Consider the following 27,682-nt stretch of genomic DNA (forward strand, 5'->3'; position numbering starts at 1 on the left):
TGCCTTCAAGTAGGAGCCATTGGCTCTGCTGCCTGGCCTGGCAACGTGTGGCCTATGACAGATGACTGCTGCCATTTCACACGCTCAGGCTATTCTTCTTCTCAAGCCAGCCCACAAACCTTGCCCAAAGAATTCAAAAGCATGTTGTTTCCTACCAGGTCTTGCAGGAGCTTGTTTATTTCCACTTCATGCTCAGCTTGCCGGAGTCTGAGGGTGTTGTCATACTGCTGTTCGGTCTGCAAGAGCCGTTCTGCCATGTTTTCCCGTTCCTGCCTCATCAGAGTCCTCTCCGCTTCCAGCTCACATTGAAGGCACTTCACTTCCCCTGCAAACACGACAAATGGCAAGATTCAGTGCCTGCCCAAACAGTGGTTCTGACTTTACTGACCTTAAGCCATTTGAATTTCAGTGTAGGAGGGATCTGTCTCCAGCTCCTTCACTCCTCAGAAGCACTGCAGACAGAGAGCTATTTTTATACCATCTCCCCTAGGCAGGGGGAGCACCAGAAACAAAGCAATGAGCCTTTCACCTTGGATCACCTCCTTGGCCTGCGTGATGGTGTGAAGTTGGACTTCAAGCTGACTCCTGGCGATCTCCAGCTGAGATAAGCGCTGCTGAGCCTCAAACAGGCTGGATTCCAGGGTCTCCTTCGCCGACCTGCAAGTTACAAATACGGAGAGAAAGGAGTTTCTTGCTCCTGACACCCACAGGGAGTTACTCCAGTAAGAAGTGGTTCGAGATCCCTACCCCTGAGTACGGAAAATGGGTTCTGTGGAAACTTGTATACAGAAAGCGTATTTCTGCCATTTAAAATGGCAATGCAGGCTCCTCCGAGGGAATGCCCAGGCTTTACTTACGACCTAGCATAACACAGAAAGCCCCGCCGAATTTGACCTCACTAGCCAAATCTTAAATTGCTGTTGTCCGATCTACAACACACGGGTAGCTGTGCCCACAAAGTCTGTGCCAGCAAGCAAAAGCCCAGCCTCTGCTTGCAGCCCTTAGCTCATCAGCACTTCCACGTTGTTCTGCAGGGGGACAGAGTAAGAGTATTTCCCTGGTGTCCTGGTTTTGGCTGGGACAGAGTTAATTTTCTTCTTAGTAGCTGGTACAGTGCTGTGTTTTGGATTGAGTGTGAGAATACTGTTGATAACACGCTGATGTTTTAGTTGTTGCTAAGCAGCGCTTAGGATAAGTTAAGGATTTTTCTTTTTCCCATGCTCTGCCAGCAAGCAGGTGGGAGGGAGCATGGCCAGGGCAGCTGACCCCAACTAGCCAAAGGGCTATTCCATACCATGGAACGTCATGCCCAGTATATAAACTGGGGAGTTGGCCAGGAGGCGCGGATCGCTGCTGGGGCATCGGTCAGCAGGTGGTGACCAACTGCATTGTGCATCACTTGTCCTTCTTGGGTGTTATTTTTTTGTTGTTATATTCCTTTTCATTACTATTATTATTATTCTTAGTTAGTAGTGTATTTTATTTTACTTTAGTTATTAAACTGTTCTTATCTCAACCCAGGAGTTTTACTTTTTTTTTCCCTCCTCCTCCACACCACACTGGGAGGGGGAAGGGGGAAGCGGCTGCGGGGTGCTGAGTTGCTGCTTGGGGTTAAACCACGACACCTGGCTGACTTGTGACTTTTTAATGCTGTTCATAGTGTAGGTATAGGTAGGTCATTTTCCAGACTCCCTATATTTCAAAGGGACTAAAGAAATATGTCAGATGATACAGTAAAATCTCATGCTTGTAGCAGCATTTGTAAGAAATCTGAACTAGATTTTATCTGAACAAGGACTACCTGAAAGCAGAGACAGGTAGCCTTCAGTTTAAACTGTTGGAAGTCCAAGAGAAAAACTTGCTACTTTTCTCTAAGCGTTGCTCCCTGAGTAGGCAGTAGCCCAAATGACTTGTCGCTCTTTAAAATGGAAGCTGTAGTACTGCAGAGGCAAATTGCTACACCCGTAGACTTCAACCAACTGCTGCGTACGAGACACAGGATTCTGGAACCAGGAGCTGAAGTGACCTCCCCGATCTAACGCAGCCTCCTGGGTGCCAGGTTCCTACAATACACAGCACTGCCTCGCTAGTACAGGGACGCAGTCAGGATAACAGCCTTCAGGGTAAAGGGGCACCTGTGTGGTACAACAATAAAACCCACAACAGTAGGATTTCACTACTTTGATGGACAACGGAGGATGTATCTTCAAGAAGGAGAACAAGCACGTATTTCTGATTACGCCAATCTCTGGCAGTCCAAAGCAAATATGCGCCGTTTTAAGGATAAATCAAAGTCAGTCTCTAAAACAGAACAGCAAAGACAGAGTCCAAAACTGTGACAACAAAAGGCTCTTGAGAACAACATCTGGCCAGAATAGTTGCTGATTTTTTGTTATCTATTGCCAATGGTTCTTTGTAACTAATTAATCTCTTTTTAAAAAAATAATTTATCCTTCTTTTAAAAAAAAAACCCAAACAGCTGAACATTTAATAATTTAATAACAGCCCAATAATTGACCAAACATAACTCAGCTGGATCAAATAAGAGAAGCTGGAGCTCAGAAGCAGCAGCAGCTCTCAAGAAACAGACTCAGTCAAAATGGTGTTTATCAGCCTTGCCAACAACATACTCCGGAGTGGTAAAGTGAAAAAGTCAAAAAGCATGACAAACAATCTCTAAAACACCATCTGTACAGCTCTGCAAGTTCAGGAGTCTCCTAAAAAACACCTAAGATGAGGACAAATGTCTCGATCCGTTGGGTTGGTTTTTGGGGTTTTTTTTGGAAAAGCAGAACTTGTCACATTTGATCTCAGAAACCTGATACAGCAGAAGCACAGAATCTTGTGCCTTCCCTGTATAACTTCTCCGTGACGTCCGTCTCTAAACAGCATGTGGTAAGGAGTACAGGACCCAGACATCAGCGATGGGCAAGAATTCCCGAAGACTGGCAAGAATTCAAAAGATGTTTCCCTGCTGCTGGTGTAACCAACTCAAGGTCCTGCGCCACAGGTAACAAGAGTTAGCTTAGAAACAGAAGGCCCTCAACATTTTCAGGATGAGCCTCCAGCTTCACCCTAAATGGCAGTGTCCTACTCACAGTGTCCGCATGTAATAGCCTTGAATTCTGGAGATCCCATGTGATCCGCTACTTGACAAGGAAAGATCTATGTTCAAACGCACAGCACAAGAAACCAAAACCAGAGAGAAACTTCAGGTTTCAGTAAACATCTGCATGGTTTAATTATTACTCAATGCAGAGCCAAGGTACCAGATACTGAGGAATTATCTTGGCTTGCTTTGGACTTCACGCAGGAATGGGCAAGGGGGCAGAAACAGGAGCCCAGGGCTCAGGAGAGCTTTGCTAGCTTTAGCTGCCAGAAAAATAACATTCAAATCATGCTACACTGGTTTGGGGTTTTTTGCTCGAGATTCCTCCATTTTCTGTCCATGGCAGGTGAAAACAGCTGGAAAGCACGCCGAATGCAATAAATCCTCGTGTAATGATTGCCACCTTTATAGTTACAGACACTAAATCATGTCCTGCCTAGGGTCTCCTCCCCGCCTTTACCTGGCCTCTGCCAGCTGCTCTGAAAGGCCTTGTCTGTCCCGCTCCACGGCTGCCAGTCGCACCTCTAGGGCAGCCTTCTCGTGCACCAGCAATTCCTTCTCCTTGCACACCTTGGCCAGCGCATGCCCTTGGCGAGAGGACTCCTGGCGCAGCTGCTCCAGACCACTGCTAGCCGACTCTTGCTGGCGGTAAACCTGGAAGCGGGACAAAACACAGTTGGAGTCCTTTCTCTGGAGTCCTGGGCAGAGCCGGCCAGTGCCGCTTCTGAATCAGCTGGAGGAGAAAGAGCTCCTGGACGTTGGGCTGCAAGGTTAAGAGCATCTGCTGTATACCGCACTCATACCCTGGGCTGCCAAAAGGCACTGGCACTGTTCACTTGGAAGTGATGTGTAAGGCCCTCCTGGGTTGCCTGGGACCAGGCAGCTCCCTCCGGGCAAACGTACATACCCCACACTACCTGTTTTCATGCAAAAATACCGCATCTTCCAGAACTGCCACCTTGCAAACTACGATTCTATCCGAATCTATGCCAGTGACGGACAACTTCAGCAAAGGTTGAGCAAAAGCAACTTTGCTCGCTGAAGAAAGGGAAAATACACGTGGTTTCTCCTTCTAGGAAAAAAACCCCAACCCATCAAAGCGTCACCTACTGCAGTGTGTAAAGCAGTTGGATGCAATGAGGTGATGCTTGGCAGGGCAACGGCCCCTGGGGCGAGCAGTGTCATTTAGTGATTTCGGAATGTCTGGCTGATGTGGCCAAAGAGATGGCAGACTCTGTTTGTACAGCAGTTCATGTCAACCATACCGTTTACGCGTCTTGCACAAACAAGTTGTCTAATATACCTCGCCGGTATTCAAGCTCGAAGACGAACCCTGATTTTTTAGCTTTTTTCTTCAGTCTAACACCTCTGCTCTGTAGTTGCCAAACTTACCACGGACTCCAAAACTAAGACTGTCTAACAGAGAACAGACCATCAGAAACAACCAATTCTCCTCTCAAAGTTATCCCCTAATACCCAGGATTGCACATTATGGAACTGACATTTGAACGATGACAAACTCCCTAGTCTCCTCCAGTGACACGATTCTCCCAAGCTCTTTTTCCCGGGTACTGAAATCAGTTAGTCCAGAGAAAACAGTCCTGTGCCATCCCCTATTTCTCATCTTCTTCCTCAAAGCCTAAAGAGGCTCCAGCAATTCAAAGCTGCGTGTGTGTCTTAAAATACAATTCCAACAATTTCAAGGTGTCATTCCCATTCTTGGCAGGACGGGACAGCAGACATTGACTTGCAGCTTTGTCCCGCTCTCTAGGCTCGAACAAATGCAGCTTTGAAAGCTGCAGACTTCACAACAAGAAGCATAAATAGAAACAGGCAGCCCCGGGGCTTTTTGCCTCAGAAAAAGGGTGAAGAGCTATGCCGTTTGCTTCTTTTGCCACACGTGAGAGTAGTAGTCTTACTCAGCTTCATGGACACAATCATCTCCCTGCAGCTTCTCAAAAGCCAAAAAAGAGGCCAGCACAGCCAGGGGGATTAAAGTAACCTGTAGAAGCAGAGGACAACTCAGAGAACTGCAGAACTTCTCTGCAAGCCAGCAACACGCTTCCAAAAGGAAGTAAACAAAGCCTTCCGACCTCCAGCACTACCAAGCGTCTCCTTCACAAAACCCCGCAGAAGCCAACAGATACAGCTTCGCTGAGCCAAGCAGCCCAAAGCCCACCCAGAAAGCACCCGCTTTTTGGGCTCACCTGACTGAGCTTCTCTTGGGTTTCTGCCTTCTCCTCTGCCAGTCTCCTCAGCTCTACCTGCAGCCCCTCCTGGTGCTCCTCTGCCTTCTTCAGCAGCTGCTCCAGGTGGGCTTTCTCTGCGCTGAGCTCTTCATTTGTTCGTTCACACAAGGTCAGCTTCTCCTGCTCAGAGATCTTTGCTCTCTCCACCTCGTCCACTTTGCCTGACAGAGCTTCATTCTCTTGCTCCAGCTACACTCACAGAAGCACAGAGGAAATAAGATACAGTCAGATTGACTCTGTAGGAGGTTTGGCTTGGACAGAAAAAGGAACAACATTTCCATATTCAGACAGTCCTACTGTCGGAAGGCAAGGAGTCTGAAAAGAAGCAGCAGCAGCAGCTGGAGACGAACCCTTGGCAAGCTCTTTGGCAGCTCTGCTCACCTGCAGCACAAGTTTGCTCAGCTGCACTTTATCCAGTGCAAGGGCTTCATTCATACTGCTCATCTTCGCTGTTGCAACACGTAGATCAGCTGCTTCAGCACTCAGCTTATTCTGAGCCCCTGTCAACTCTGCTACTGCCTGCTCTGCCTGGAGAGACAAAAGAACAACATGAGAACAAAGACAGGAAAATCCCTGACTTGAAGCAGCCACTCCAGATCCCCTTTTGTGTCTCTGACACACTCCTAGTTCCGTGTTCCCAATAAGCACGCGGGCACTAACTACACCAAAGAGCCTGTGTGGTCTCATCACCGTTTTCCAAGAAGGAGAACAACATTGTCCCTGTCTTCTACTGCCAGAGACAGCATCGGTGCTGGTCTTGCTATCACAACTGCCTCTCCCACAAGTGCTGCCTCGGAATAAGGTGACCATACCTTTTCCAGTGCCATGGTAAGCTGATGTTTCTCTTGCTTCAGCAGATCCCTCTGAAGGTGCGATTCCTCCAGTCTCTCTCTTGCGTCTACCAACTCACTCTGTAATAATGAATGTTTTCCTTCAAGTGCAGCTAAGTCCTTCAGCCTATGAGAAGGGGAAAGACCAACAAGTTTTTAATGTAAAAACATTCTCATTTCCAAAACCAAGAGTACATACTATGTCCCAGATATGGCAGTTTGAATGATTTCCAACAGCTTTCTATTTACACCTAAAGAATGCTGGAATTGCATGACTAGAGCTGCATCACTCTTTGTCATTGCTGTAGGTGAAACATTCATCACTGAGAAAGTAAAACAAGCTTCCAGAAATCGCAGAACACTTCCAAGAAGTTCAGGTGCTCTCAACAGCTCCCTGCCCATAGTTCTCTCTCTCCTTTTTGATACATTGGATACAAGACTTTCCAAAGTTCTTCTTTGGGTAAGACAGAATTTTTAAGTCCAGACTAATATTCCCACAATTACTCTTGCCTTCAGCAGTGAAACGATGAAAGAGCCTACAATCTATTTGGGGAGGAGACGTGTATGAATTTCCAATCCAATAATCATAGGATCACAGGATTATTCAGGCTGGCAGGGACCACAGGAGGCCTCTAGCCCAATCTTCAGCTCAAAGCAGCTGGGGTCAGCTATGGCATCAGTCCAGGTTGCTCAAGGCTCTATCCAGTTGGGCCTTCCAAATTTCCAGGGACGGAATCTGCACAACCTCTCTGAGCAACCTGTTCTGCTGCATGGTTGCCTTCACAGTTCAATTTTTTGTTCTCCTTAAATCCACTCTGAACCTCTCTTGTTTCAGCTTATGCCTGTCATCAGCTACTCTGGTCAGGGCTGGAATGATTTTTTTAAAGGGTCATAAAGAAGGTACAAGGAGGCAGCTATGCTGTATGTCAGCAGGTAGCCAGGCCTGCCCATGTGCTCCCTTCACCCTTCTATGCTACAAATGATGAGCATGCAAAATTAATTCTTTTATGGTGGGCCTCCTCAAGTCCAGCAATGCCCACCCCTGCCCAGAGAAAGCTTTAACGCTCACAGGAGCTCCTGGTCACGACGCACTCTCTCCATCGTCTGTTGCTGCTCCACCTTTTCCCCCTGGGCTGAATCTTCCTTCAGCTGCAGTTCAGTGTTACTTTGACGCAGACGCGAGGCTTCTTGCTCTGTTACTTCAAGCTGTTGCTGTAGCTCTTCCCTGGTTTTCTCGAGGTTTGCACAGTCACTGCAAAGACAAGGCTCAGTTACAAGAATGAAGAGGCCTGAAGAATCACGGAACCCATTTTCATCATTCCAGGATGGAGTTGCGGGAAGCACAGCAAGGAAGAACTTGCTCTTCCCTCACAAGGTAACTGAAGAGGGAAGGAGAAAGGAAGGCAGGCTTTTGCCTTCATTCAGTGAGAAGCAGTGGCTAGGAAAGGGCACCCAAAGAACACAATTCGGAGAAGCAGCATGTCGAGAGGGAGGCATCTTGTATTCCAGCATTACTCTGAATCTCCAAGACAGCCTTAGGATTCACAGTAGAGCATGAAGAGCAGTGACAGGAGGATGCTAAAGTGCCAGAGGCATGCATGTGGTAGGGCAGGCGAGTTCTTTCCCCGTAACACCTCTGAACTCCCAGAACTGGAAGCGCATTGCCTCTAGAACGCAGGAGGAGGAGGAAACACTCACCTTCTGAGTGCTTCTACCAGAGACTGGAGGTGCTGCCGGTGGCTGCTGGACGTCTTGCATTCCTCCTCCACTTGCTCAAGCCTTTGCTGCAGCTTCCTGCACTTCTCTTCCTGCTGTCTGTGCTGGTGCAGCAGAAAATTGATAGTGTCCTGCCTGGCAGAAAGCTCTTCTTTTAGGGCCTGCAAGGAATAGGCAGGGAAAGAGCACAAACAAGCAGTAAGGAGCAGGGAAGGTGGCTCCAGATAGCTGGGAGAAGCAGCAAGCAGAGAGACAGCTCACCTGAAGGCAAAAGCTGTGATGAGGGGGTGGAGATCAAGGAGAGAAAAGCAGTAGAACACACAGCTGGTGAGACTGGCAAGGCAATATGGTACCAAGAGTGGGAAGGCTAGAAAGAAACTGGCGAAACTGGCTAAGTAAATGGAAAGGTTTCAGGCTAAGTGAGGTATTAGCAGCTGACCCTGTGGCCAGTGGTGAAGACAAACAGAAATTCTCACCTGTGTTGCTCCTCGCCTCCTTGCCAGTGCTTCCTGAACCAATACAAAGGCATGCTCTGCATCAACGGAGCTCAGACAAGAGAGGATGTTGCTAGACACTGCATGCTGGGAACTGTCAGTGCAGATAATGCTGACTGTGCTGTCACTGTCATCTAGCACCACCTGAAAGCCCACATCAAGCTGTTACTCTTTGCTCATTCTACTTGGTTCTCTCTATCTATTTCTCCTTTTTCCCCCACTTCACCCTAGAGTCATTAAAAACTCAATTATCTCGTTTCTTCAGTCAACAAAGAAGTTTTGTCCCTGTGGCCACAAGTACTCCAGGGATTTCTGAAAACAGCTACTATAAACAAGAAGAAACAAGTGTGAAGTGGCTGGAGGCTGCCTGAACGCTCCATTTCTTGAAGCTCTCAGGAATTATTTTGGTCTCCTTCAGCTTCTTAGAGCCACATACGTGAGCACCAGATCAACACTGGAAATAGCAATGAAAGGAAACATTAACGCTGCCCAGAGAAGAAGGAAGCCAATGAATACTGGAAAACAGCAATGAAAAAGCTAGTGTTTATAATTACTCTGAGCAGTAGCACAAGAGGATAAAAATGACTACATAAGGAGAAAGAGCTGACTTTGTGAGAGGCTGTGTAAAAGACCTGATGATTAAACCCCCTTCCATAGAGTGAAGTTTAGGACTAAGTTAAAGTTACCCCTGAACAGTCAGACCAGTTGCGATTCTGGGGAGATAATGCTCAGTGAAGGAGCATAAAGGAGCTCTGCATGAAGGAGCAGAGTTGGCAAGTGCATCGATTGAGTCAGTGACCTTTTACAAAAATCTGAAGAACAACAGAATCATTGCTCAAGGAGGGTGGGGAGTCAAGCTCCAAGAAACACTGGAATACAAATGTCAAGTAGCCAACTCAGAAAGCACAGTCCAAGAGAGACCTTAGCGGGATGGTGGAGGCAAAGGTACTGAAACTTCTAGCGACTCAGCTGAAGTGTCACAGGACAGCCAACTCGGAAGTTATAACAGGTTTTATGTCAGAAAAGTGGTATAAAAATTAAACAGCCAGTAGTAGTTAACATAGACAGTATACAACATATATATCTATTCCCTGGGCTAGTCTGTCGCCTTCCTCAAGTACTTTTAAATCAAATTTACAGAGATGTGGTCCAAACTGTGTACTCACCTCAGTTATATCTTTTATCAGCTTTTGGAGGGAAAGATTCTCTTCTTTGGCACTTTTAGTCCATGAAGCTTCATATTCTTTCTCTAACCGACTTGCTTCCTGAGAACAGAATAAAGAAAGGGTGGGCAGGGAAGAGCTGCTCCCCTCTGTAGCATTCCCATCCTCAGTAGCATTGTGATGGCAATAAGCCTCAGCCCTAGTGATTCCAGTATATTCCTTCCCATACCTATTCAATTTCTTCTTTGCTAAAACTAAGAAGAGAAAGACCAACAGCTAGTTTTTATAGACTGCTACGAAGCTGTCGATTCCAAGGAACGTTGATCCCTAGAGACTTAAAGTCCCAGGCAGAATAGCGTTGGTGCAACCCCCCTGAGGAAAACACCTCAGTTGTCTGCAGCTCCCCTGCCACGGCCTCCACCTGGACTGACTCCGCATGTCCCAAACACACGAGGAATCTTTTGGCAATGTGCCTGATGTTCCCATACAGTTAGCATCTTTACCACTCTTTCTCTTGAGGAAGCCACACCTCCTTGTGCTAAGGCTGGAGAGCAAACACTGGGCTATCTCCCAGATAAAGGTAAAACATACTAGGATCTCCACAGTGTCGTTAAGTGTTTTCATGGCCTTCTCCTTCTCCTCATTCTGCTTCTGAGACTGTACAAGCAAGGCTGAGAGCTCCATCACCCTGAGAAGAGAAGGTCCATGTGCCATTCCAAAAGCACTGCACACCATCACCTGTTAAAGAGCTAAGCAGCTCCCAGAAGCACAGCAGAGAAAGTTCAACCCAGAAAATACAGCAAAGGCAGCATTCATCTCTACAGGTTAATAGGCTTGATGTTGCAAAATGGCACTTCTTGCCCCAAAGGCCTTCTGCACTCAGTCTGGCATGGAAACGTCACTACAGAGGTGCTACAGCGCACATGATGGTCCTGGGCAAATGCCTCCCAACTCCTGTAGCACAGCCCTGGGTAGCAAAAGGGCTGTACAAGAGACAGAGCTCTCTTTATGCTGGTCTCAATCTCTCACCAAGAATCAGTTAACAGCAAAACCACTCTAACATGCAATCTCTTTTCCAGTCTTGTGTAAGACAAGACACGAGCTTGTCAGTCAGATGGTTTTTTCTATCCGTTCTCTTGAAGGCCATACTTTGACTAGGGACAGAAACAAGGCTGTGCAGAATGGGCGTGTTTTAAACGCGAACACAGCCCATCCATGAATCCAAGCAGCAGCCGCAAAAGATAATGTTGGCAACAGCAAAGTTTAAAACACATTTACCTCTCCTGAAGCTCCTTCTTCTCCAGGTCCCCCTTGACTTGTAAGTGCATCGCTTCCCAAGTCTTCTGGCTTATTTCCTCTTCCGCTTCCTGCTGTGCCTCATCCTTCAGGACAGGTCTACCCAGACTGACGGACTCCCAGAGCCGTACGCCAGAGTTCAGGCGGGAGCAGCTTACAAGTATAGATCCAGAAAGCCTCAGTTGCTCCGCCTTCAGCTCTGACAAATCTCTGAAGAAGAATCAAGAAAGAGATCATGTTCACACCAGCTTTACCACCTGACTCACTTCTGAAGCATGCAATTGCGCAACAGCAAAAGCCGGCAGGAAAGACGACATCTTCGCTGGGGACCAATCATTCATCTGACACTTTGGGATCAGGACACATCTGGACAGTGGAGCAATGAGTCTGTTCTCTCCACAGAGATAAGAAGAAATGTATGGAACAGCCAGAAGGCTTCAAGGACCTCTAATTACTCTTATTAATTGTTGCTCCTGCTCTATCTTATTAACATACTCTATTATCATTAATAGATGTAAGGAATTTTACCAAGGTCCCCAGCTTTTACACCTAGGGGATCCGCCTTAACTGACCTGTTATTATCAACACTTGGACTTCTAAGAAGCTCACGACAATATCTACATAATAAACATTTCGGGAAGGTGGTGTAAGAATAAGCCTAGAATGTTGTAACAAAGCACAAATAACACAAGATCTAACTAGTAGGTCAGGCATACTCTACACATTAAGGAAAGCTGAGAATCAAATAAGGTCAATGGCTGACGGTAACCCAGAGTTTGAAATTGCACGCTGACACCAGAAGAATGTACTATTATGGCTACACTGATTTTGTTTGTGTAGAAGGCAACTGTGAGAAAGGAACCTCAGAGCAGAGAGCTCAAGAACAAGAAAACAATCATAAAAAGGAGGTATCAAACTAAGCAAAATAAATTCGATAAATGCAATAACAGGGCAGAGAAGCTATTCGTTCTCTCATCAATGTTGGTACAGGAAGAAGCGGATGCAAACTGACCAGAATAAATGTAAGCTGGAAATGAGAAGGAAAAAAATATATATATTCATGAACGATCTTTCCATCAGGAGCAGTGGGAAAAGAAAGCCAGTGAGATTTAAGGCAGATTTTAATCACCCTGTAAAAGGGAACGCTCTACATGCTGCTTGCCTAGCTTTGGCGAGTCTCTTCCAACGTGTCCACGTGTGCCCGTGTCTGTGTTAATGTGCCCAAACATCAACGTCGTCAAGTCCATCTGTTCAGGGCCTCTGCACTGCTTATAGCCCGAGCCCCTCAGTTTTATCTGAAAACCAGCATCAAACAAAATGATGCTGAAGATAGCCTAGAGCACGCTGAATGGCATTGCTTCACACTACCAAAGGAGAAATGCTGTCTTTAGCCGCCACTGAAGTAACGTCAAGGCTCAAAAAGCAGCTGTGAAGGGAAGCTACATTTCTTCTGCCAGAGATCGAGCCTTAACTTCTACTCACCGGTCAGTGGCGGTCTTCATTTCCAGGAAATGACGGCGGAAGGTTACCACCTGACGCCACAGGCTGAGCAGACGGCTGTGTTCACCCCTTAAGCAGCTGTCATAAAGCTAAACATGCAAAGACAAAAAGAAATGCCAGTTCAGCCTTCGCTGTCACTCTACAAGTCTTTCAGACAGCAGAGAGTACAACCACCATCACCAGGTCTCCTTTCACAACAATTCCAACAGGGGCATCGAGGACTGAAGAGGCACCACAGAAGCAGCCTCAGCAGCCCTGCCACCTGACTGCAAGGAAGGGAACGGCCACACTTCTCCTGCACGAGCGGCTGTCAGCAAAGCAAACTGATCGCGAGTCATCACCTCGCCTTGCAGAGGTGTCTAACAGCCTTGGGGGAGGAAGGCAAAAACGAGCCCCTCCGAGAGCAGTGTCAGATTTGCTTACAACAGGCTATTGGGAAGGGAGGCCTGTCCTGTTCTTCTGTCGGCTGCTCTGAATCTGAAAACACACACCCCCCTCCGGTCTCCGCTGCTGGAGACAGAGATTTAGGAACGAGGAAAAAGACGGCGGTCCTGTGTGACTGCCCCACAGTGCCCAGCAACAGCCAGCATTTGCCTTTAAGACCGAGCGGCATGGTCACAGCAGGTGGGCACCTTCCAGCACCCACCACAGTCTGCTGACACTCCTCCATCTCACACCCCTGTCTTCTGCTCCTCAACACCAATACATCCTCAACACAGCCACAACTTGCACGCAGCAAGCTCCCTATGCCAGAAATGAAATGCATTCTCATTCCACTCTGGCATCACGTCTGACCTTCCCGTAGCCTACCCTTACCTCACGTTCACCGCGCCATTCACTCTCCTTCAATTCCAGCTCCTCCCGGGCCCTCATCCAATCTGCCGTCAGTTTTCCAACATCTTCTTTGAGGGCTGAATTAACCTCATTCGCTTTATCGAGGTGCTCCCGCAGGAGAGTGTTCACTTCTGCCAGATTCTCGCACCTTGGAAAGGGACAAACAGCAATGAGGTCACTGAACAACTGCTACCCACAAGCAGCATCCCCGGGATTTTCCAGCTCCCTCAACACCGACCTCGTTGTCAAACTGAGAGGTGGTAGAAGTGCTTTCTAGGATTAACTAAGATCTCTCTGTGATGGCAAACTCATTTGCTTCCTCCTGCTTTCAGCCTTCAATTCCCGTCTACAATTTTGGTTTCCCCTTCCTCTTCAACTTTGACGATGCTGTGCTGGTTTTGGCTGGGATGGAGTTAATTTTCTTTATAGTAGCTGGTATGGGGCTGTGTTTTGGATTTGTGCTGAAAACAGTGTTGACAACACAGGGATGTTTTAGTTATTGCTGAGCCGTGCTTACACAGAGCCAAGGCCTCTTTTGCTCCTCACCCCACCCCAGCAGCGAGCAGGCTGGGGGTGCACAAGAGGTTGGGAGGGGACACAGCCGGGACAGCTGACCCCAACTGACCCAAGGGATATTCCATACCATAGGATGTCATGCTCAGCATATAAAGCTGGGGGAAGAAGGAGGAAGGGGGGGACGTTTGGAGTGATGGTGTTTGTCTGCCCACGTAACCGTTACATGTGATGGAGCCATGCTTCCCTGGCAATGGCTGAACACCTGCCTGCCGATGGGAAGTGGGGAATGAATTCCTTGTTCTGCTTTGCTTGCACGTGCGGCTTTTGCTATTAAACTGTCTTTATCTCAACCCACGAGTTTTCCCACTTTTACCCTTCCAATTCTCTCCCTCATCGCACCAGGCAGGGAGTGAGCAAGCGGCTGTGTGGTGCTCAGTTGCTGGCTGGGGTTAAACCACGACAGAGGCCCACAGTTAACGTCTTGCCTCCCCTTCATGCTGTCTGATCACTGGATGCATCACCTTTCTGTAGCATTGTCCTGAGTCTCTCACCTACTGAACCAGAGAACAACTTAGGCTGGAAAGGGACCTTTGGAGGTCACCTGGAACAACCCCCCGCTCAAAACAGAGCCGTGCAGCACACAACACTGTTACTGCACCACAGAACGGATTGGGGACCTTTCTCCTTTCAAAACAGCTTGCCCAACTGCTGCCCTTGGGGAGACTAGGTGGCACTGACAGGTTGGCCCTCACTTCCACGAGCATCCAGGACACCAAGTATGAGGCAACACTTCTTCCTTTTACCTTTGCTGCTCCTCTTCCAACTGAAGCAGTGCTTTCTCCAGGCTGTGGTCTTCTGTGGCTTCCCACCTGCCTGGAAGGGATCCCTGAAGAAGAAAGGAAATGTTTAGTCAAATTCTTGTGTTCCCTTCACTCCTGTGAGCATCCATCGCTTTCCCCTCCATTTGTTTGGTATCTCAGGAGCTTGTCCCTCCTTCCAGGCATAACGCTGTCGTGACTACGGAGAGGAAGGGAGGGGAAGGGCATTACTCAGTGTGAGTAGCTCTCCTCAGTCTCCCACTGTTGCACTCTCACAGCTAGCTATCCTCAGCTCATGACCACGAGCGCTCCCTTAGAATTGAAGCCTGGGAATACTCTCCTACCCTCCTACCCTTTCTTTCCTACGTTTACTTTAGCCACGGAGCAGAAAGAAAAGCACAGAGCCAGCTCCGTATGTTGAACACCAGCATTCTTGCCTTCCAAAACGCTATGTTTCAACCGATTCTTTTTCAGAGACAGCCATAGCATGTAACAGGCAGCAGAGCCCTCTCCTGACACCTAGCACAAATGGTACTCCAGCAATAAAGCGCTCTTTCACAACATTAAAATCCTTCTTCATATTCTGGACTGGCATTTCTGGGACCGCTGGCTGCGCCAGGAATGGCAACCGGACACAACACTGACAGGCAAACTTACAGCGCTTCTTTAAACCCTCAGGCAGCCAAATCTCGTTTCCCTCTGTCATTGCTTTGGGCAGCTGCTTTTTGTCTGCATTAACGAACGCTACGTACGCTGTCTTTAGTTAGCAACCTGCGCACTCACCCCTCCTGCTTCCAGCTGCTGCTCCAACTCTCGACACCAAGTCCGGTACTGCAGGACCTAGATGGACACAGAGAATGAAGCTGAGCGAATGCAGTGTGGAACAGACTCAGCTCCTCCTGCCTTAGCTTTCCTCTAAGTCTTTACAGCCCAAGCACGGTGAAGTGTATTTCACAGTGCTGCCGACAGAGTCAACAAGAAGTCGTCACGACATAGGGAAGCTTCGCTTTCTCTAACATTAAAGAAATTGAGACAGGGTTTCTTTCACACATAGTACTATCTGCTCATCCTAAGACAGCGATGGCAAGCAGAACGATGAGGCAGACTTAGCCATGCCTGGGCTATGGCCACCATGGACCCCAAATCAGTACTTCCAACGGGCTAAAAGACCAGCACGGGCAAGAAAAGCAGGATGACCTTACGGCAGCGCCCTGACCACCGCCGGGCACTGGGCCGGGCAGGGCACGGCCTGCCCCGACCCTCCGCCCAGCTCTGGCACCCTCCTCGCTGCCACCGCTCCTGCGCCCCGGGCCAACCAGGCCCGAGCTGCCTGCCTCTGCCCGGGGCCGCCCAAAACCACCCCCGCCGGCTCGACTCCTGCCTCTGGGACAGCCCCCTGCTAACGCGGCCAAACCAAGGCGTTCGCAAGCCAGGCGGCAAAGTTCAGTCAAGGGCGGCAAAGACCGAACGAGAGGCTCGGGAGGCTGACAGCGGCAGGGCGAGGCGCCCAGCGCGCCTGGGCGGGCCGGGCCGGGCGGCTCCCGGGGCCTCCCCCGAGCTCCGGGCTCGGCGCCGTCCCGCCCGCGGCAACTCCGGGGAAGGCCGGTGTTCTCCCCCCGAGCTCTCCGCCGCCCAGTCCCCTCTCAGCGCAGCGCGGGCGGCCCGGCCCCGCCACCGCGGCCGGGCCCCCGGCAGCTCCCCCCCGGGCAGGCGCCCCCGCTCCTCACCTTCGCCTGCAGCTTCCGCACCAGCACCGCTTGCCGGTGCTGCGCCTCCTGCGAGCTCTGCAGCCGGCGCCGCAGGGAGGCCTGGCTCCGCGCCGCCTCGCCGGCCCCCGTCGCCATGACCTGCTCGGCAGCCGGGCCCGCCGCCCGCGCGGCTCCGCCCCGCCGCGGCCCCCGCCCGCCGCCTGACAGGCCCCGCGGCGGGGGCTGCTCCGCGGCCTGCCCCGGCGGACCGCGCTCAGGCGGCCCCGGGCCGCGGCCGGGCCCCTGCCGGGGCGGGCGCAGCGGCTCACCCTGCCCGCCGGGCGCGACCGGGAGCCGGGTCGCGGGGCGGGAGAGCGGGCTCGCTCGGGGCCGCTCTGGGGCAGCGCTTCCCTTCTCGCTTCTCGCTCCTCGGTCCTCGCTCCTCGCTGACGGTGCCGCGCCGGGCTGCGGTGCTGCCGCGGGGGAGAGGCCGCCCCGGCAGCGCTTTGGTTCAGAGTGGGCCTCTGTTCCAGCCTGCCCGCCGTGAGCCGTGCCAGGCACCCAGGGTAAATCGGAAGGGGCCGTCACCCATTGCAGCGAGGGTTTCTGCTGGGCATGAGGAGAAACTCCCGAATCGTCTGTGATTCTGTAAGGTCCTCTGAATGCAAAGATACCTGCACACCCTCTCCTCACCCAGTGAGTAGGACGAGTGCCAATAGCAAGTCCTGTGAGAAGGACAAAAGTGCTTAAACTGCAGAATGCATCGCTAAGCCAAGAGCTCTCAGAGCTTTTCCAGCAAAAGCCAGTCCAGTAAATAGCAGCAAAGGTAGCCACAGCTGCCACAGCCTTTCACAGTGGTTTGTGCGGAAGACATTTTCACTTGCACGTAGCAGCCAGTTGGAAGTGCGGCAGCGTGCAAATGGTGCAAGGTGGTGAAGCAATTACCAGATCATTACTGCTAAGTGTGACTCTACAGCTCTAGTTTGTATCTTATTTTTCTCTTTTGACTATTAAGGTTGTCTAGATAATCATCTCCAATACAGTGGAAGCCTAAATATAATTGAGATGGATTCAGCTCCATGTATTTTAACATAGTTGAAGCATCCTTAGAAATCTAGGCAAAACCAAAAATATTCAGAACTGGGGGCAGCATTTTGTGAAGCAGTGATTGCAAAAAAGGGTTTAGGGAATAAGCCCTGAAAACCTGCTTTATACGAAGCGGCTGAAGGAACTCTAGCTTACTGATCAGAAGATGAAGAGAGAGGTTAATTTAAAGCTATAGATTCCTGTCAAATGAGACAAAGATAGAAAAGAAATCAAATTTCTGTAACTGCAGCTAGACAAGTTCAATCTAGAAATAGTACGGCACTGCTGCTGGGTGAGTGGATCATTTTACGCTGTCTCAACTTTTCATATCTTCCTGAACTAAAGTGTTGCTCTGTAAGAGCTCAGAGCCTCTGTTTGTGTCTAAGCACCATGTTGGACTCGGTCTCCAAAGGGACTCGCTGTCAGAGTCACAGCGAGCAGCTGGATGGCTCCAACCATGCGCTCTCTCACACCCTTCCAGGCCTGCTGGGCCTGGAGTGTGGGGTGTGGTGGGGGCAGCTCTGAGCACTCTAAGGCTCCTGTGTCCTTGGATCTACAGTGGAACAAGAGTTCTACAGCCTTGCTAGCAAAATGCTGTGGCCTCAGCTGGGCTGTCATCATGGGGCTTGATTCCCAGTGGCCCGGCTTCATTCTTGCCTGTGGTGTTTCAGGTGAACTTGCATAAGGTCTCCTGAGATTCCTTCTTGTTCCGGATCTTCACCGTTTTGAGACTACTCAGATCCCAAGACAACTGGCTTTCCATTGATTCCAAGTGACATCCAAAAATGCTGTTTCCTTTTTCATGTTGTGCCTGGCTTTCTGGACCTACCACATATGCATCATTGCAGCAGACAAGTACTTTTTAGTACTAGTGTTCTTGAGACAGGACATGTAGTGAATAGTACCCCCGTGCTTTTCTCTAGGCTTGTCTCATCCGTAGCTCACTACTGTTCAGAGGCATAGCCAAGTTTCTTGATAACCAACGACACAATTCTTTCTTTGGACTTCCAATTTTTTATTTATCATCACGGCATTGTAGCACAGCCTTTCAAAATTATGCCACATTTTCCCATGTTAGTAGGAACTTTATTATCTTTGTTTTGCTCTGGCACAAGACAAGAGCAATTTGTAATTATAGCATCTCTGAGTTTTCTGTAATTATTTCCTTTCAAAAAGCACAAAGCTGTTAAGTTCCTTCCTAAAATTACCTTTTCATACTTTTAAAAATCAGTCCCCAAAAAGCTATGGTGCAGAGGTCTAAATTCTCACGGAAACAGAATGTTAATTAGTTTCAATAAGCAAAAGCAATGTGACAGCAAATGGCTTAATATATGGAGTGTACTCAACTCAATCCTGTAAGTCTTTTCTGGAAATTAGTTCACCTGGGAAAGGACAATGAAATTCCTGATAGATCACTAGAATAAAGATTTCCATGTGCAGCTCAAATTGCGAGTTTGCAGCAGTGAACAAATTCTGACTCTTGGCATCGCGTATCCAATGGAGCCTCCTCGGAGCCATGTTGGGGCGATCAGCTATATACAGTATATTGCAGAGTGCACCCAGGGAGTTCTGGGCTCTGGGGGCAAGCCCGGCATTTTCTGCTTGGCTCAGCTCCTGCCTTTGTTCCGCAGCATCCTCTGACAGATCAAGCAGGTGATCTGAGCTCTCCCTGAGAAGGACCCTGCTGCTGCCTGCTGCGGCACTGGGTAGGACTTCACTTGGCTGGAGTTCAGCAGCGGTGCTGCATCCAAATGACAAACATCTGCAAGGGGCAATATGATCACAAGGTGTTGTCGTGGTTTAACCCCAGCCAGCAACTCAGCACCACGCAGCCGCTTCCCCCTTCCCCCTCCCAGTGGGGTGAGGAGGAGAAAAGGAAAGGAAAAAAAAGTAAAACTCGTGGGTTGAGATAAGAACAGTTTAATAACTAAAGTAAAATATAATACTAACAATAGTAATAATGAAATATAATAATAATAATAGTAATGAAAAGGAATATAACAAAAAAGGAGGGGAGGAAGGGAAAAACCCAACCAACCAACCAAACAAAAAAACCCACCAGTGATGCACAATGCAATTGCTCACCACCCGCTGACCGATGCCCAGTTAGTTCCCGAGCCACGATCTGCGCCGCCTGGCCAACTCCCCCCAGTTTATATACTGGGCATGACGTTCCATGGTATGGAATACCCCTTTGGCTAGTTGGGGTCAGCTGCCCCGGCCATGCTCCCTCCCAGCTCCTTGCACACCAGCTTGCTGGCAGAGCACGGGAAACTGAAAAGTCCTTGGCTGAAGATAAGCGCTACTTAGCAACAACTAAAACATCAGCGTGTTATCAACATCATTCTCACACTAAATCCAAAACACAGCACTGTACCAGCTACTAAGAAGAAAATTAACTCTGTCCCAGCCAAAACCAGGACAGGTGTGTGCTTCAGGGAGCACGTCAGGTGTTAGTGTCTCCCTGTACCCAAGTATTAAAGAAGAGTATAGACAGAAGCCCATGTCCTGGAAGGGGCCCATGCACTGTGGCTCCAGGGTCTACCTCATTGTCGCATGGAACATGCAGATACGTTAACCTGGGTGGTAGGGCCTTTTATCCTCAGGGAATGGCAACTTTTTCAACACTGTGAAATGTTCCTTCGGCTCCCCAGAGTGATCCCTTCCTCTAGCCCACTCTGGATGTCCAGAGGGACTCACTGAAACTGTCTGTTGGAGAAGGTGGCACAGCTCATGCAGACATAATCTTAGGGTCTGAAGAAGAGGAGGCAATGCACTTCCAAGGACCAGGGACCCAGGCAGTCCTCCCTTTTCAAACCCCTACACACACTGTGTGAGGAGCTGCCTTTACAGAATGGGCCAAGAAGGACAAGTGGGCTGTATGAACCAAGCCACTCGAGTGGTACACGTAAACTTGGCCAGTGGTGAGAAGTAACAGGCCTTGAACATCTCTTCCACTGTGTCCTGTATCTGATCTAAAGCCTGCGCTGGAGTGAGGGCTTCCATCTACATATTGAAGGTACCAGTTGAGTTTGAGCTTAGCCAGCTGGAATAACACCACGTTAGCGTAGGGCCATAATAGGACACCCTAGTCTGTGGGTCTTATTCAAGGCCAACATTCCACTCTGGGGGCCATGGGGCTCAGTGCACTCTGTACAGCGACCGTGCTGCCATGGTTCCAAGCACCTAGATGGAGAGTGCCTCAAGAGAGCCTCTTTTAAAGAGAGAAAATAGTTTGCACAGCTTGCTTTGCTTGCTTTTGCTCTGTTTTTTTCTGTCTAGGCCTGTCCAGCCCACTAAAATATATTAATCTCAGACATGTAAATATTGTTTGAACATATGATTGATTGTGCTTTTAATCTGATTTACTAAGAGACAGGCCCATGTAATCACATTGTCTTACCTCCTGCTCTTTCATGTCCATCTCTTAAATCATTTGTAAATCTGTTTGCAAATCTCAGCCAAGTTTGATAGAGCAATAGAGCTCTTAAAGATATTAAATTCTTACAAGTGTTGTGAAAACTGGAAGCTGGATAGATTAAAAGTGGGAGCTTAACATTTAGCTGGTTTTGTGGCCTACTGGCAAGCTAATCAATAGCCCCATAGCGCAGAACCAGACACGGCACGCCGCCTCCTGCCCGGCGGGAAGGTGGGCAATATGGGAAGGATAAAAGGATGGCATGGTTGGGAGGGCCATGGGGACGGTGTGGAGTGACTGCTGGGGAATGGTTTCGTCAGACCTAACTCAGCAAAAAGCTGCTTTATTTTGATGGGGAATATCAAAACTACAACTGACATCAGAGGAAGGGCCACTAGGTCAGAATCAGGAGGATAGGGTTTTGGATCTACCTTGTTTGTGACATCTGTGAAATCACTCAACTCTTCTATCCTTCAGTTCCTCCATCAAAACAAGGTAAAGCATTCAGAGCTGCTCATGTAGAAAAGGCTGCAAGTTGTTATTTATGAAAGTAATTTGGTGTTTCTGCTACTAGTCAGGGTGGGAAATGCTACAGCACGCACAAATCAAGCCAAAATTGTTGTATCTTTTCCCTTTCTTCTTGCCTCAGAAATAAAAACAACTGAGGGAGGAGGACTGGGCTTAGCGTCAGTGCAAGATGAGAGAAGGTTCCCATTAATCCCTGTTCAATCCAGCCCAGTGCCTCATTTCCCAAAGGCTCATTGATAACAACAGCAGTTCATTTTTTGCAGCGTAGGAAAGACGCGCTTGCTCCACACTCTCTTTTGTACAGCTGAAAGCAGCAGGATAGCCTTGACACATAAGTAATGCTGGTTTCTAACTACCAGCCTTCTTGTGGCCGCCAGGTAGGTGGCTCTTGAAAATTTTGCGTCTAATTTTAAAACAAAGGCTGGCGTTCAGCAGCCTTTGGAGGCAGGACTGGGGTTTCGGGGTGTCTCCCGCTCCCCAAGTGGCTCCGGCCGGAGGAGGAGGCTGGCTGCCTGCAGGGTGCACTGCTGCCCCGCACTGTGCCGCTGCCCACCCCCCGGGCATCCCACCAGCAGAAGCTTCTTCTCCAACTGGGCTTACATGGAATTTTTTAAAGCGTAGCAATAAATACGCCAAAATACACTGACTGCGGGCATGGCTGTGTTGTGTTCGTGAAAAATTAAACTTTACCCTTGTTAAGCGCCTGCGTTACCAGCTCAGCCCTTCAGTCACCGGAGGACAAAGTGAAGCCACTGTTATAGTTCTCTGGAAAAAGAGCTAAATGAATTATACTGAGATATTTTAATGTATGTGTCCGGTGGACTGTATGGCAGGTCTCAGTTGTTGATCTTGCAGTTTGTCCCGTTTAAACATGAAGTTCATCGAAGGCTAAGGTAGAGGTCGTATTGCCACTTGAAAAGGCATCCTCTGGAGTTTTGAGCCTGTGGAGCTGTTTCACATGAGGCAGAGTATGACTCATGCTAATGAAAAGGGTAAAGAAGATTTTTTTAAAGAAATATATCGCAGTTAAATTAGTTTAGACAGCATGACATCAGAGAGTAATTAAATAGGTTTGTTGGAATTCCGTTTCCAATTCCTGAGTTCAGGTTTGTAAAAGATTTCTGAGCACCTGCAGGTCTCTGTGTGTGAAATATTTTCACTGGAAAGGATTCAAAACTTTAAAAAAACCTTTTAACACAGAGGCAGCATTACGCCATTCTTCCTTCTTGGAAAAAAAACCCCTTGGATTTAAACAGGACTCCTTCAAGTTTTCAGTCAGTTTTACAGAAGAAAACGAGGTGGTAAACTTTCTCTTTTCAAGAACAAGTTCTTTATAGCTGCTAACTGAAGTCAGGGGAGCTCATATCTGAGTACATGAGCATTTCCACTATGGGACTGGATACAAGTATTGAACAACGAGATTTGAAATGTTTTAATCTCAAACGAAAACCGTTTTTGCTGACTTTGGTTTTTAATTTCTTTCATGTTTTCTTCTGCCAAACTGGAGGAACCTTTTCTGATTTTTTCTTTAGTGGCATTCAGAGGAAGACCAGAGGATGAAAATCCTGCATTTTCTCACTTTACTGCTTTGGCATTTGACTTGGCTGTCTCTGGATCTAGTTCCTGGAGCGCTGAGTAATTCTGAAGCAGGCCAGAGTAATCCAGGATCTAAACTAGGTTTTTTAAAAGCAGAAGGAAAAGAGAGGAGTCCCTCAGCACGGGCAGGTACACTGAGGACTGCAAGCCATGGATATAGTACTGGGACCTCAAAGGCTAGGACTAAAAGCAGTGCTGTTCAGGCTGGAGCTCTGCTGGCCAAGAACGATGAATCAAAGAAGGTTCTCTCAAGAACAGCAGCCACGGAGGGCAAGGTAGGACATCTCCCCAGCAGACCTTCTGGAGTAAGGACAGTGACTCCAAAGGTTCAAAATCTTAGCAGCAAGGTGGCTTTGAAAAAAACTGGCACAAGCAGTACTGACACTGATTCTTCCAAAACCAAAAAGACTAAAGAGCCTGTAACCCAGCGGGAAACTAAGGAAACTTTCAGACATCCCCCTATAACGCCACATGAATACATGCTCTCTTTGTACAGGACTCTCTCAGATGCAGAAAGAAAAGGTGTTAATGGAAGTGTAAAACTGGAGGCTGGACTTGCCAATACAATAACCAGCTTTATAGACAAAGGACAAGGTAAGAAAGGAGCTCGTGTGTGTGTGTGGACAGAGAGAGATGTCTGAGTGTGTTTATACATGTACAGAGTATTAGAAAATAATCATACTTTGTTAAAGTCAAATAGCTCTTTTTAATGTAAATTAAATCGTACAGCTTTGGTGCAGATTTTGTCCTCCTGCCTTATCTTGGAAAATTCATTTAGAGGCAGAACTAGATGGTTGTGTGGCAGCCAAACAAAACATTTAGAAAATATTTTAGATGCATATTGTTGAAAATCAATCAGTCTTTGCATGCTTAGGTGTTTAAAAACCTTATAAATTTTTGTCTTATTTTCTTTCCATAACTAGCTCCTGGAAACTGCTAACATTAGATTTTATTGTAAAGTATGTCTAAAAACACATGATATGCTAAGAACAGGGCTATTCCATGAAAAAAACCACAAGTTTCAGTATCAAAGGGTCAGCCTGATTTGTTCAAGGTAGAATTGTGAGGAACTACACTGCAGACCCAGGAGTCATTAAGGCGTAGGGTGGGTGTATCTGTACTAGCTCAAAGCTCATGCTTTCAGGTACCACCAACCTTCCATCCAAAGAAGCCCACCGCTAAGCACAGACTAGCAAGAGTAATAACTTCTGGGACTCCAGAACTTGGGGTTCAACCTTCTGGTTCCAAACTTTTTTTGGAAATTTGGACTAGTGTCTGCTTTCACACAAGAAATAACCAGGCTCCCAAAGAATGATGTTCACCTTACCACTCTGGTTGGAGAGCCCCACGTTGCTTCCAGTGACGTTCGTAAGAGTTTTGTCATGTACTTAAGGAAGCAACACAGGCTACAGCTTGGTAAGGTAATGATGATAGCAGACTCAGCCAGGACTGGATTTGTTTGCCATTTAATTATGACTAGCTTGGTGTCTGGGAAGGGATGATACGCTGCTCACAAATGCTGCATTCAGGTTCTCAGCTCGCCACTGGAAGGCATTGTTAATGCAACGTCGCTAAAATGTTGGCTCAGCCATATTCCTTGTTAGTGCTGCTCATGAGCTTAACCAAGCAAATGCAACGTCAGGTTAAAGGGAGGTATGTTTTTCTGCCCAATTTGAAAAAGTTGTGAATCATGTGGAGTTAAGTTAATAAGGCAATTATCCTTGTGTCTGGCAGTTCCTGGGGGATGTTGGTTTTAAAGGACTAATTCACTATTGTATCGTCTAAGGGTAAATTTGCTCATGTTTGGAGCCAGCATGAGGCCTGGGCACCACTGAAGCTCTGTTTCGGTAATTTAAGTAGGATATAAGTGGTGAATAGGCCCTGTGAGTGCTCGGTCCTGAAAAAGGACTATTTTTGAATTGACTAATTGCTACTTTGAAGCTAGAAAATGCCCGCCGGTGAAAGAAATGAGATTTCTACAAGGCAAACTCAGAAACTCATTTCCCTGTTGAGTCACTGAGTTCTTCTGGGTCCCTGCACAGAGCTGATCCCTTAGACAAAAGTTGCTCTTTCTGTTTGGTGGGCTAATTAAGGAAACTTCGAGGCTTATGAGCAAACTTCAGGAAAACCATTAAGAACTGAGTAACTGATATTGATCTGTGCTTGATAAACATTTAAAAATGTGTGTGTTTTTTTTTAGACGAGCGAGCGCCAACTATAAGAAAACAAAAATATATTTTTGACATCAGTGCATTAGAAAAAGATGGTTTGCTGGGAGCAGAGCTTCGAATATTGAGGAAAAAGCCTTCTGATACGTGGAAGTCTCATTCTTCTGGAAAAACTTCCCAAGTGAAATTGTTTAGTTGCTCTACAAACAGACAAGCAGCAACACTCCTGGACTCTCGTACTGTCAGTATCACAGATACACCAAAGTGGGAGGTGTTTGACATCTGGAAGCTTTTCAGGAACTTTAAAAACTTGGTTAACTTGTGTTTTGAACTGGAAACTTTTGACAGGGGGAGAGCTGTTGATCTCCGGAGTGTGGGATTTAATAGAACAGGAAGACAGGTCAATGAAAAGGCTCTCTTCTTGGTATTTGGGAGGACGAAAAAAAGAGACTTATTCTTCAATGAAATCAAAGCTAGATCCGGCCAAGATGACAAAACTGTTTATGAGTACTTATTCAATCAGAGGCGGAAGAGAAGAGCTCCGCTAGCAACACGGCAAGGGAAGAGGCCCACTAAGAATCTGAAGGCAAGGTGTAGCAGAAAAGCCCTCCACGTGAATTTTAAGGATATGGGCTGGGATGACTGGATAATAGCCCCTCTAGAGTATGAAGCGTATCACTGCGAAGGGCTTTGTGAATTCCCCCTTCGATCCCACCTGGAGCCCACCAATCACGCAGTTATCCAAACATTAATGAACTCAATGGACCCAGAATCGACACCCCCGACTTGCTGTGTCCCAACCAGGCTGAGTCCTATTAGCATTCTTTTCATTGACTCTGCAAACAACGTGGTCTACAAGCAGTATGAGGACATGGTGGTGGAGTCGTGTGGTTGTAGGTAGCAGAACAGTTGCTCACGTGAATATGTTATGAAAGGTAATACAACACATTGAACATAACCTTTCCTCCAACAAGGTTAACTAGATTTCTTACCTCTAGGGTAAGTATGTTTACAAGGATGTAGCAATAAATCCAGTGTTTCTATATCTCTCCACCGTGGCATATTTCAGTAGCATTTGGATGCTGTCACGCAACCAGATATAAGGCCTTGTGTCGGCGACACGAGACTGGCTCTAACTGAAGGCCATGATAGAGAAGATTATACTTCCACACCTCTAGTTCACCTGCTTTTAGCCTCGAGGCAGCGGGTAAAGATGGTATCAGTGAGCTGTGGATATGACCTGTTTGATCCTTTGAACAATGTTCTTGAAGCTGAATTTATGTCTGAGTCCCACATGCTTTGTCCATTAAGAAATGTAAGAAAAGAGTCCCGATGTCTAGAAGAGAAGGTTGTGTTCTGGTGTGCTCCCATCTTCGTGTAAATAGTTACACTGTAATATGATTTCTTTCTGATTAGCTCTTGAAACTATGCATATATAAAAAAGGAGTCATTAAATATAATATGTTGATTTAGTTTTAAGTTTTACGTGGAGATAGGTGATGCAGGAGGTATTTGCTTCCATGTATGTTTTCCTCCAAGCTACATATCTTTCTTAAGTATCCACCTTTCCATTATTGTGTAGCAAGATATATTACTCTGTATAAGGTCCAAGTTGTTCTCAAATGCTCATAGTAAAAGTGTTCGATTATGGCATAAGATGTAATAAATTATTGACACAGTGCTACATTGTGTCTAGCTGTCCAACTCTGCATAATTATAATGCTATTAAGAAATTGTTTTTAATGTTTTTGTACAATAAATACAAGTGAAAGGGACTTTTCAGTGCAGCAGAATACCAGTGGTATGCAAAACATGTCCATGTATTTTGCTTGCCTCTAACTCTGCTGCCACAGAGAGAAACTGTGGAAACGTTGGAAGAAAGATCTGAAAGTATGGCATGGTTTGATCTGGTGGGAAATGACACTACCACTTGATGTATCTGGGGCAAAAACGAGTTATGCAGATGATTGCAAAAGAGCTCTGGTATCCTTTAATTCCACTCTCCAAGGGCTGTGTGTTTGCATATCCCCTTTATCTATTCTAGACATGGGTTATAAATTTATTGTGGGATTACCCTGTGTATGTTTCCACCTACAAAACTAGGTACCAGATGTTCAACTGTAGACGGATCAGAAAGGCCATAAGAACCATCAGAAATTACTGAAGCAGCTTATCAATAGTAGAAAATATAAATGCTAAGGTCTGATATTGTTTCATCACAGTTTAAACCATCAAGTCACATGATTTCCTGGACCTGAACTCTCCTCTGCCCAGCGTCACCGGTGTGGGTAGTGGCAGGGAGCTGAATATGGCCCCTGAGGTCCTCCTGGTCAGTACCCCAGACTGGACGTCCTCTAGCTCACACTAGCAGCAAACCGTCCTAAATTCCTGCTCAATAGCCATAGAGAAACAGTGACAAAAAGCTCTGCCCTTCCTCCTGCACTCTCTAGGCGGCTGAGCCTTTAACCAGCTTAAAATACCTGGTTAAGTGGCCTTGCTGCCAGACACATGGGGTTCCCCTGTGCAGGCAGACCTGTCAGGTACCATAACCTATAGCATGGTGATACAGAAAAAACACTGCAGGGAGCTTTCATATGTGTGATCTCTTTGTAATAGCTTGGTGCCGTGATTTCTGCCTGCAGGAATTGACATTGCTTGGTGCAGGCCACACAA

General features: G+C 47.5%; 2 protein-coding genes across 2 annotated transcripts in view; one reads left to right on the forward strand and one right to left on the reverse strand.

Annotated features, from left to right (window-relative positions):
• LOC127023474 (centrosome-associated protein CEP250-like) overlaps positions 1-16,369 on the reverse strand; it is a 35,229-nt gene extending 18,860 nt beyond the window's left edge. The window contains exons 1-17 of the mRNA XM_050907587.1: positions 16,253-16,369; positions 15,309-15,365; positions 14,511-14,593; positions 13,174-13,339; positions 12,340-12,446; positions 10,840-11,067; positions 10,153-10,249; positions 9,565-9,663; positions 8,381-8,542; positions 7,887-8,065; positions 7,258-7,440; positions 6,171-6,315; positions 5,740-5,886; positions 5,317-5,547; positions 3,570-3,763; positions 530-657; positions 156-325 (exon numbers count right to left, since the gene is read on the reverse strand). Of these exons, the coding sequence (XP_050763544.1) occupies positions 156-325; positions 530-657; positions 3,570-3,763; positions 5,317-5,547; positions 5,740-5,886; positions 6,171-6,315; positions 7,258-7,440; positions 7,887-8,065; positions 8,381-8,542; positions 9,565-9,663; positions 10,153-10,249; positions 10,840-11,067; positions 12,340-12,446; positions 13,174-13,339; positions 14,511-14,593; positions 15,309-15,365; positions 16,253-16,369 (2,493 nt within the window). The remainder of the gene's footprint in view (positions 1-155; positions 326-529; positions 658-3,569; positions 3,764-5,316; positions 5,548-5,739; positions 5,887-6,170; positions 6,316-7,257; positions 7,441-7,886; positions 8,066-8,380; positions 8,543-9,564; positions 9,664-10,152; positions 10,250-10,839; positions 11,068-12,339; positions 12,447-13,173; positions 13,340-14,510; positions 14,594-15,308; positions 15,366-16,252) is intronic.
• Positions 16,370-22,801: 6,432 nt separating this feature from the next.
• Positions 22,802-25,993, forward strand: GDF5 (growth differentiation factor 5). The gene is made up of 2 exons (XM_050907428.1): positions 22,802-23,435; positions 25,042-25,993. The coding sequence occupies exons 1-2, from the start codon at positions 22,802-22,804 to the stop codon at positions 25,908-25,910; spliced, it is 1,503 nt and encodes a 500-aa protein (XP_050763385.1). The 3' UTR covers positions 25,911-25,993.
• Positions 25,994-27,682: the final 1,689 nt, after the last annotated feature.

The sequence above is a fragment of the Gymnogyps californianus genome, chromosome 17 (assembly GCF_018139145.2).
Source record: "Gymnogyps californianus isolate 813 chromosome 17, ASM1813914v2, whole genome shotgun sequence".
NCBI lineage: Eukaryota > Metazoa > Chordata > Aves > Accipitriformes > Cathartidae > Gymnogyps > Gymnogyps californianus.

Coding starts and splice junctions, on each gene's coding strand:
- GDF5 (XM_050907428.1), top strand. CDS start 22,802: ATGAAAATCCTGCATTTTCTCACTTTACTGCTTTGGCATTTGACTTGG. Junction 23,436..25,041: donor CTTTATAGACAAAGGACAAG/GTAAGAAAGGAG, acceptor GTTTTTTTTTAG/ACGAGCGAGCGCCAACTATA.